This window comes from Camponotus floridanus, unplaced genomic scaffold (genome assembly GCF_003227725.1).
Source record: "Camponotus floridanus strain SB8 unplaced genomic scaffold, Cflo_v7.5 scaffold106, whole genome shotgun sequence".
NCBI lineage: Eukaryota > Metazoa > Arthropoda > Insecta > Hymenoptera > Formicidae > Camponotus > Camponotus floridanus.
This window is the reverse complement of record NW_020229222.1, coordinates 330932-341080: the sequence shown is the minus strand read 5'-3', so window position 1 is coordinate 341080 and position 10149 is coordinate 330932. Positions and strand designations below refer to the sequence as shown.

The 10149-nt window shown below is 45.0% G+C and overlaps 1 protein-coding gene across 1 annotated transcript; it reads left to right on the top strand.

The window, feature by feature from the left end:
• The first annotated feature begins 3152 nt into the window (after positions 1-3152).
• Positions 3153-8267, top strand: LOC112638914. Its single transcript, XM_025411515.1, has 2 exons — positions 3153-3190; positions 3274-8267. Exons 1-2 carry the CDS (start codon positions 3153-3155, stop codon positions 7736-7738), a joined length of 4503 nt encoding a protein of 1500 aa, XP_025267300.1. The 3' UTR covers positions 7739-8267.
• Positions 8268-10149: the final 1882 nt, after the last annotated feature.

Sequence of the window (10149 nt, the reverse complement as noted above, 5' to 3'; positions counted from 1 at the left end):
TCTTGGTATACAATATTTCAAGTTACATCTATAATATTCTGTATAAATCGATAAAAAAAACCAAATTCATATATTAAAGATGGTTGGTCCTTTGTTGAAAATATTAAGAATACAGTTATTAATGAAGACAACATTATGATTTTGTTGGATGTAACCTCGTTATTTACAAATGTCCCCAAAGAGTTGGTTGTAAATGCCATAAAAAAACGCTGGGACGATATTGCAAAAAAACACGAAATTTAATTTATCTCAATTTTTAGATGCAGTAGAAGCGATTTTAGATTCAACTTGTTTTTCGTTTGGCGGATGTTTTTATGAACAAATCTTCGGTACTCCCATGGGTTCTCCACTTTCACCTGTCTTAGCAAATATGGTGATGGACGATCTGGAGACACAATGCTTAAATTCACTGAATTTTACCGTTCCTATTTACTACAGATTTGTGGACGATGTTTTTGCAATAGTGCCACGCATAAGAATGGACGAAATTCTAACGACCTTTAATAATTATCACGAACACTTGAGATTTACTTACGAGATGGAAGTTGATTCGTCGATTAGTTTTCTAAATGTTAAGATCATTCGGTCGGATAACAGACTTATTACCAATTTGGTTTAGGAAACCTACATGATCTGGGAGGTACATCAATTATTATTCGAATCACCCGTTAAAATATAAAATCAACACTATTTACAATTTAGTTGACCATGCTATTTTATTATCTAATGACTGCTTCAAACAAGAAAATATCAAGCTAGTACATCAGACCTTAATCACAATATATCCAGTAGAACAATTCTCTGTTGGCACCTTTGATGTCTGTAAAGTCCAAAATGGAGTGCGCATGCGCGAAGTTAGCGAGTAAATCCAATAACGCCATCTGCACTTTTTTCTCACTCTTTCTCCTTTGCTTCATTTTCTATCTTTTTTCAACATATTACTAAATGTAAAAAAAGTAAATTTTAGTAAAAATAATATATAATAACAATGTAATACACAAAGATAAATATGAAGAAAAAATATGAAATTTATAAAATTATATATAGCATAATATAAACAATATATGTATAACATAAATACATTAATAAATAATGAAATATATCATATATAAAAACATTAATATGTAACTATTAAATAAAGACATATTTAAAGCATTTTTAATATTAAATATAAATGTACTTATTAATAAATATGCATTTTTTATAATAAACATAATTTATTTCACACATACATACATATAAGCATATACGTAACAATTAAAAAGTAAGTTTAACATCTACATAATCAAATATTAAAATAAAATTATAATCCCAACAGTTGATCCATTTTTTCATTAGAAAAATTACATACAAATTATTTAATATAAGTTATAATATTAATATTGTAATATAACAATACTAATTTTATTTACGCAATTATAAGACTTTTACATTTATTTTACAAAATTATGTGATAAAAGTCTATCATAAAAAAACATTCTAAACATTTATTATGAGCCGCAAATTGAAAACTTAATTCCTTCTTTTCTTCAACTATATCAATTATCCATACCTCAGCTACTCGATCCACCTCGGTATGAATCAGATAAAGGAAAAAAAAGAGAAAAGTTCTCTTTGTATGATTACTTACAATTAGAATAACGCAGTAACTTCATATTTTCTCCCAATTCTTGAATTGTCTTGCTTGTATTCCAGCTATATCACCATGTAAAATGTTTTATCCTACAGAAACAATTTAAAATTATAAATAATTTAAGTATATTCTTACAAATATTTAAACTGTATTATATGTTGCTAAGTTTACACACACACATACAATAAATATAAAGTACACACAACATGCAATAAATATAAAGTATATACCTTATTTTCACACAACATGCAATAAATATAGAATTTATTAAATAAAACGCACACATACGTTGTTCAAAACGCCCTCGCTAAAAGGAGCGAGGGTCCGAGCGATCATTCGGCGCCCCTGGCAGCCGTTAGCGCGACATCGCTTTGTCAGCGCAATTTAAAACAGCGCTTGCCCTTCTCGAAAGATCCAAGGAAAATAAATAAATTCTTAACCGTTCGTTTTGAACATTTATATTAGTTCACGAAAAATCGGGATCTTTCGAGAAGGGCTCCGCTATAAATTGACGCGCTCGCGGAACACGGCGCTTCTTGGCTTAAAGGTACTCGACGCACTCACTTATTTTTCGATCACGAGAAAAAACGTTCTTCCGTTGCTCGCGGATTGAATCAGTCGTCTCCGTTGCTCGCGGATTCTGAAATCGCTTTCGCGTAATTAATTTAAGACTGTGTATTATAATTAGTGTTATAATTGTTATAATAAACTGACTATTATTGTTAAAAGACTTAGATTTATCGTCGAATTAATTTCTCTTCGTTTTCTCTCCTCGCGGATTTTTATCCTTCGGTTTCGCGCTTGCCTCCCGCGTCAATCTCGCATAAACTCTATCATTTGCTGGTCCTTCGAGCCGGATATTTAGTGACCGGTTTTTCTACGACGCGGAGTGAGTGCGAAGTGTTGTGGTTCTCTGTGCTCCGAACACCAGTCACCTGAAATTCAGTCATCATGAGTCGCAAGGCCGAGTTGACAATCACCGCTGCAACGGATCTCTACGGCAAAATTGCCCGTACTCACGAGAACCTGATGAAGCTGGGCGCTGCCAAGATCACGGTGGGCGCAGTGGAGGCGCGATTGCAGTCCTTGGAAAGGTACTGGACGAAGTTCGACGCGCACAACGATGAGCTCTTGAATTATCTCGACCAAGTGGCCGATTCAGAGTACATAAGACTCGACATACCTGCTCTGGCTGAAGAGGCCTACCTCGCCAATAAGGGTCTGCTGTTGGACTTCCTGCGTAACCTCAAGACGGAAGAGAAGGAAGCTGGCACGAGAGGGTCAGAGCCGTCCTCACAAGCACCCCGCACGACTCTTCCGAGGATCCAGCTGCCTCATTTCTCCGGGAAGTACGAGGATTGGCCAGCCTTCCGTGATCTCTTCCAATCGCTAATCGGAAGGGACACTCTCACGTCCTCAGTCGAGAAGCTCCACTACCTGAAGACATGCCTGAAAGGAGAAGCAGAATTATTGATTCGAAGCCTGCCCACGACAACCGAGAATTTCGAACGCGCATGGGATGTTCTCGTTGCTTACTATGAGAACAAGCGGCTCCTGGTGCGCAGTTACATCTCCCAGTTTACGTCACTCCAGAAGCTGAAGAGCGAGTCCGTGGTGGAACTGCGCAAACTTTGCCACAGCGTGAAGAGCACGGTAGGATCACTGGAGAGCATTGGGCGCCCGATCACGAAGGGTGAAGATCTTTTCGTGCACCTCGTCGTTGACCTGCTTGATCCTCGATCTCGCCGCGAGTGGGAGAATTTCATTAGTGATTCCAACGATCCACCCTCGTACGACAAACTCCAGCTCTTCTTGGATCGTCGGCTGCACACTTTAGAATCGTTGCAGCCTGTCAAGGTCGAAGCCATTTCTTCTAAACCGCATCCAAGTCCGACACAGAAGACTCGCACTCTTCACACGCGTAAGCAGGACAGTAAGCGAGGTCGCTGCTCCCTATGCGGTCAGGATCACTATATTATGTTCTGTGACCTTTACCAGAGCAAGACGGCGGAGGAAAGGAAGCGTCACGTCGAGGCGAACGACTTGTGCCTGAACTGCCTAGGAAGGCACAAGGTAAGCGAGTGTTCTTCTCAAAAGACTTGTTCGTCGTGTCGCGCGCGTCACCACACGACCCTCCACGAGGCATGTCCGTCCGGCGAGAGCGCTAAGACGTCACACTTAGCGCAACACAAAGTCGAGGCGACGACGACAGTTCTCCTCGCTACCGCGCGCGTTCGCGTCCTGGACCGGTTCGGCCGCGCTCACACTGCACGCGCACTAGTTGACCAGGGCTCGGAGTCCTCGCTAGTTTCCGAAGCTTTGGCCCAACGTCTTCGCCTAGGTCGGTCTCCTACCTCCGTCGCCGTGTATGGAATCGGCGGCAAGCAGACGGGCCTCGCCCGCGGTCAAGTCACTCTTCAGATCCGCTCCCTGCGCGACGGGCCTTTAATAAGCGTGGCCGCCTTGGTTTTCCCCCGGCTCACACTTTATGAAGGCGGAATCAAGGCCAATCGTCGGGCGTGGACGCACGTCCATGGGCTGGAGCTCGCCGATCCGGACTTCTTGGCGACGGATCCCATAGACATCCTTCTAGGAGCAGACGTCTACGCCATGATCCTCCAGGCTGGACTTCGACGAGGGAAATCACGGGAACCTGTGGCACAAAAGACGGCGCTGGGCTGGATATTGTCTGGGGCCGTCGGTACGACGTCCACATCGCGCCATGCGTCAGCACATCACTGCCTGGTCGAGGAAGACCTAGGCGCTCTCGTACAAAGGTTCTGGCAGCAAGAAGAGCTACCCGACGCCGCGGTAGCTCTCTCACCCGCGGATCAACAGTGCGAGAACTTCTTCCGCCAGACACATTCGCGGTCCGCGGACGGTCGGTACGTCGTACGTCTGCCGGTCGTTGCCCCGCTGCCAGACTTCTCGGTGACGCGCTCCACGGCTTTACGAGTTCTCTTCAGCATGGAGAGACGTTTCGCTCGGGATCCTCCTTTTCGAGCCCTCTATGCCGACTTCATGCGGCAGTATGAGGACCTGCGTCATATGTCTCGCGTGACTCCGGACGCTACGTCGCGCAGACCGGTGCATTACTTGCCGCATCACGGCGTGCTGCGGAAGAACAGTGTCACCACGAAGCTGCGCGTAGTTTTTAACGGCTCCACGCCAACTACTTCGAAAAGAACCCTCAACGATCACTTGATGGTGGGTCCGAACTTGTTGCCTCCGCTCGCCGACGTGCTACTCCGTTGGCGACGGCACCGCTTCGGTCTAGCCACCGACGTCGAAAAGATGTTCCGACAGATCTTGGTACACCCGGATGACAGGGATCTGCAAAGGATCCTGTGGCGGGATTCCCCGCAAGACAGCCCTGCCGAGTACCAGCTGAGCACAGTGACCTACGGCCTAGCGTGTGCTCCGTTTCTAGCGATGCGCGCTCTCAGGCAATTAGCTGAGGACGAGGGTAAGCAGTACCCTCTAGGAGCGGCCGTTCTCCTGCGAGATGTCTACATGGACGACATCTTAACCGGAGCAGCGACGATGGCGGAGACCCAGGAGATGTGCAAACAGCTGTCCAGTATCTGCATGGCGGGCGGCTTCCCTCTCCGGAAGTGGTCAGCCAGCGACTCAGCGGTGATCTGGGATATCCCGCCGGAGCACCAGTTGCAGCGCGAGACCCGTGACTGGCGACCACACGAGGCTCACTCCACCTTAGGACTGCAGTGGCACCCCGCCACGGACGATTTCTCTTTCGCCACCCGGCACATCGCACTGCCATCCGTCACCAAGAGGTCTGTACTGTCTCTGGTGGCGCAGCTATTCGACCCTCTCGGCTGGCTAGCACCGGTCGTGGTCCGCGCCAAGATTGCCTTCCAATCGACTTGGCTTCAAGGACTTGAGTGGGACGCTCCGCTCGACGACGCCTCCGCGTCAGCCTGGGTCACCTTTCACGCCCAGATACCAGTACTCGAGCAAATCCGAGTACCTCGCTGGATTAATCTGGGTCCTTCTTGCACCCGCGTCGAGGTCCATGGCTTCTCCGACGCCTCAGAACGAGCATATTCCGCCGTCGTGTACCTAAAAACATGGTCAAACGACTCGTGGATTGTCCGCCTAATCACCGCGAAAACAAAGGTCACACCGCTCAAACAGGTGTCCTTACCTCGTTTGGAGTTAAGCGCCGCCGTCCTTCTCTGCCGACTAGCCAAACACGCCTTGACAATCCTCGACCTGACTGCGCCGCTTCACCTATGGACGGACTCCACCGTCGCGCTGGGCTGGATCCGCGGCCACCCATCCAGGTGGCAAACCTACGTCGCGAACCGCGTCTCAGAGATTCAGAGGACCACTCCGCAGGCTGCGTGGCATCACGTTCCAGGCCAGGACAACCCAGCGGACTGCGCTTCCCGAGGTCTCTCTCCCAAGGAACTGCAGAGCCATCCTCTGTGGTGGCAAGGTCCGCCTTGGCTACGCTTAGACGCCACCGCATGGCCGACCGCCGTCGGCCACATCCCCGAAGAGCACCTGCCGGAGAAGCGCACACGAGTCCATGTCAAAGCCACAGCAGCGCCGATGAGCGAGGCCGCCGAGCTGGTGCGGTTCTCCTCCCTGAAGAGGCTCCTACGCGTGACAGCCTGGTGTCGGCGGTGGCTGAGAGTAAGAGAGGATCGGTCCACTGGCACTCAACAGCGCTTCCCCAGTACTTTGTCCGCAGAGGAGATAGAGAGAGCTCGAGTTTGTTGGATCCGGCGAGTACAATCTGAAAAATTCAGGGCCGAGTTAAAATTAATAAGTCAGGGCCTTGCCTTAAGTAAATCAAACTCACTTGCTCGCTTTAGTCCCTTTTTAGGTACCGAGGGTCTCCTGCGAGTCGGGGGTCGACTCAAGCACTCCATCCTAGCCTATGACGAGCGTCACCCCGTCCTCCTGCCGAAGGGCTCGCACCTCACTCGGCTAATTGTGGACGACTGCCATAAACGAGCGTTGCACGGCGGAACACAGCTCACTCTCTCATTAATCCGCCAACATTATTGGATTCCACGGGGTCGAGCACTGGTCAAGGAGGCTATCCTGCGATGTCTCCCTTGCGTGCGATGGCGGGCGGCGACACCACAACAGCTGATGAGCGATCTTCCACGGGAGCGCGTGGTACCAGCGAGGCCCTTCCTTCACACTGGGGTCGATTATGCCGGGCCGATTCAACTTCGCACAACCAAGGGGTGCGGACACCGCTCCTACAAGGCCTTCGTAGCGGTCTTCGTCTGCCTTGCTTCCAGAGCCGTACACCTCGAAGTAGTCTCCGACTACACGGCCGAGGCCTTCCTTGCGGCCCTCAGGCGGTTCGTCTCCCGCCGAGGCATCTGTCGCAGCCTTCGAAGCGACTGCGGGACAACCTTCGTGGGAGCCGATTCCCAGCTGACAGCCCTCTTCACCGCGGGCACGCCAGAAAACCACCGGATCATCGACAGCCTCGCCTCCGAGAGGATCGAGTGGAGGTTCAATCCTCCCTCAGCGCCGCACTTCGGAGGCATTTGGGAAGCCGCAGTCAAGTCGCTCAAACACCATCTCCGACGAGTGATTGGCGACGCCAAGCTGACGTTCGAGGAGATGAGTACCTTCCTCACTCAGGTAGAAGCGTGCCTTAATTCGCGGCCGCTGCAGGCACTCTCGGACGACCCTGAGGACTTGGCTGCGCTGACGCCTGGACACTTCCTGGTGGGAGCCGCCCTGACTGCAGTGCCCGAGCCGTCCTTGCTGGATGAACCAACGTCCCGCTTATCTCGCTGGCAGCTCCTGCAAAAAATGAGAGACCATTTTTGGGAACGATGGTCGAAGGAGTACCTCCACTCCATTACTCACCGTCCTAAGTGGTTGCGCGAAGAGACGGGCTTCAAGGTCGGCCGACTTTGCCTCATCCGGAACGAACTCACACCACCCACGAAATGGCCACTCGCGCGTATCGCGAAAATCCACCCCGGAGAGGATGGTCAAGTTCGCGTAGTGACATTGCGCACCGCAGCCTCCGAGTTGGTACGACCCGTCGTGAAGCTCGTCGTGCTCCCCATCAACGGTCATGGAGATCACGAGCCTCCATCGCAGTAGTTCGGAGCTCCCGACGAGCTGCATATCCTCCGCTAGCCATTCTTTTCGCCAAACGCTCTTGGCGAGGCGGGCGGAAATGTTCAAAACGCCCTCGCTAAAAGGAGCGAGGGTCCGAGCGATCATTCGGCGCCCCTGGCAGCCGTTAGCGCGACATCGCTTTGTCAGCGCAATTTAAAAACAGCGCTTGCCCTTCTCGAAAGATCCAAGGAAAATAAATAAATTCTTAACCGTTCGTTTTGAACATTTATATTAGTTCACGAAAAATCGGGATCTTTCGAGAAGGGCTCCGCTATAAATTGACGCGCTCGCGGAACACGGCGCTTCTTGGCTTAAAGGTACTCGACGCACTCACTTATTTTTCGATCACGAGAAAAAACGTTCTTCCGTTGCTCGCGGATTGAATCAGTCGTCTCCGTTGCTCGCGGATTCTGAAATCGCTTTCGCGTAATTAATTTAAGACTGTGTATTATAATTAGTGTTATAATTGTTATAATAAACTGACTATTATTGTTAAAAGACTTAGATTTATCGTCGAATTAATTTCTCTTCGTTCTCTCTCCTCGCGGATTTTTATCCTTCGGTTTCGCGCTTGCCTCCCGCGTCAATCTCGCATAAACTCTATCATACGTACACACACACACACACACACACACACACACATTCTTTCATTCTGTTACTATAATTACATGATAGCAATAGAATGAAAGAATAGAATAACAATTAGTGCAACAAAAAGAATTAAGAAAACATGCAGTTATAATTATATTAAGGTAAACCTATCATTTACCTTATATAATTATATTAAGGTAAACCTATCATTTACCAATTATTACACAAACTTATTATGCAATTAAAAAATATATTATTACATGCATTAAATTAACAGGCCATTCAATAACATGCTATCAAACTGAGAAATCTTAATAAATAATTAGTAATATACATTTATAATACATAAGTTAACACGCACACGCACACACACACACACACACACATAAATGCACATTATAAAAATTGTATTAATATAAAGTTATTTTGTTATAAAGATTGTATTAATATAAAAATTATCAAATATAAAAAATTTAAAGATATAAAATATTTGCAAGTTTTCTATTTTTTCTACTTATATTTTTGCACCTTTTATTGTGTTCAGATAATGTATAATAAATACGCATACGTAGAAACAGTTTTATCAAAAAAATTATTGGAAAATCTGGACATGGCGGTTCAAAAGAAACAGTTTGCGCAAGTTGAAGTAAATAGCCACCAATATTTTTTTTAAAACAATTATTTTCAAAATTTTTCACAAATATCTCCTCCAACTTATATATATATATGAACAAAAATTATTATTTGCTACATGTAAATTTCCAAATTGATTGTCTTGTTCATGAATATAAGCTCTAAAATGATAATATAAAGTAAAATGATAATATAAAGTAGTATCATCTAATACAGTCTTATTTTCATTTACATATTTTGTACAAGCATCACATAAATGAATTTCTATACATTTTTTCATCAAATATCCGCATACATATTTAAATGCATTTTCCTCTGATAGATCCATAACATAATAGTCATGATTTCGGATATCTAGAATTTTGAGTGGCGGAGATGAAATAATTTCTGTACATTCATTTATATATGGTGTTCCAATCATATTTAACATTTGGTCCTTATCTTCAATACAATTTTGTGTTTCTGAATATTGCAAAATTTTTGTACTAAAAAGTTTTTTAAAAGCGCGCATAAACTGTATAGATGTCGGATTAAAGCAATTGCCACCTTGTTGTTTTATAGTGCCGAAAAAATTTTCTAAACAATCCCGATTTATTCTACGTGTTTGAAGAAAAGGAAAATTACAAGATTTTAATTTATCCCATAATTGCATTATACTTCTAATAATGATCTGCCAAGATTTCAAGCATTTAACTTTAACATGCAAACCGGCATTATAAACATTAATATGTTCTAAGAAAAATAGCATTTCTTCTAAATATTTAATTTGTTTTTTATTTCCAGTAAAAACTTTTCCATACTCTTTTGGACTATTTACAGTTGAGGAATTTAGTATGTCAAATAATTTATCGAAATGATCTATTAAATCTATAGTGCCAACTGCTTCACTTGGAAGAAAATCGCAAGACATTTGTGTGCACATGCCAGTAGCTACTCGATTACTGAATACTTGGACAGCATATTTTACCTTCATTCTTTGAAAATTATTCGGTTCAATATGATATTTAGATAATTTAGGGACCATTTTCATCCATTGTTTAGAGTCTCTTTTGTAAAATTCTACAATATGAACCCATAATGCTGTTTTATTATTAAATTTAAAATCATATTTTAATAAATTGTTACGCGTCGCTTTAATTAAGTGAGGAGTATCAAAAATATAAAATATT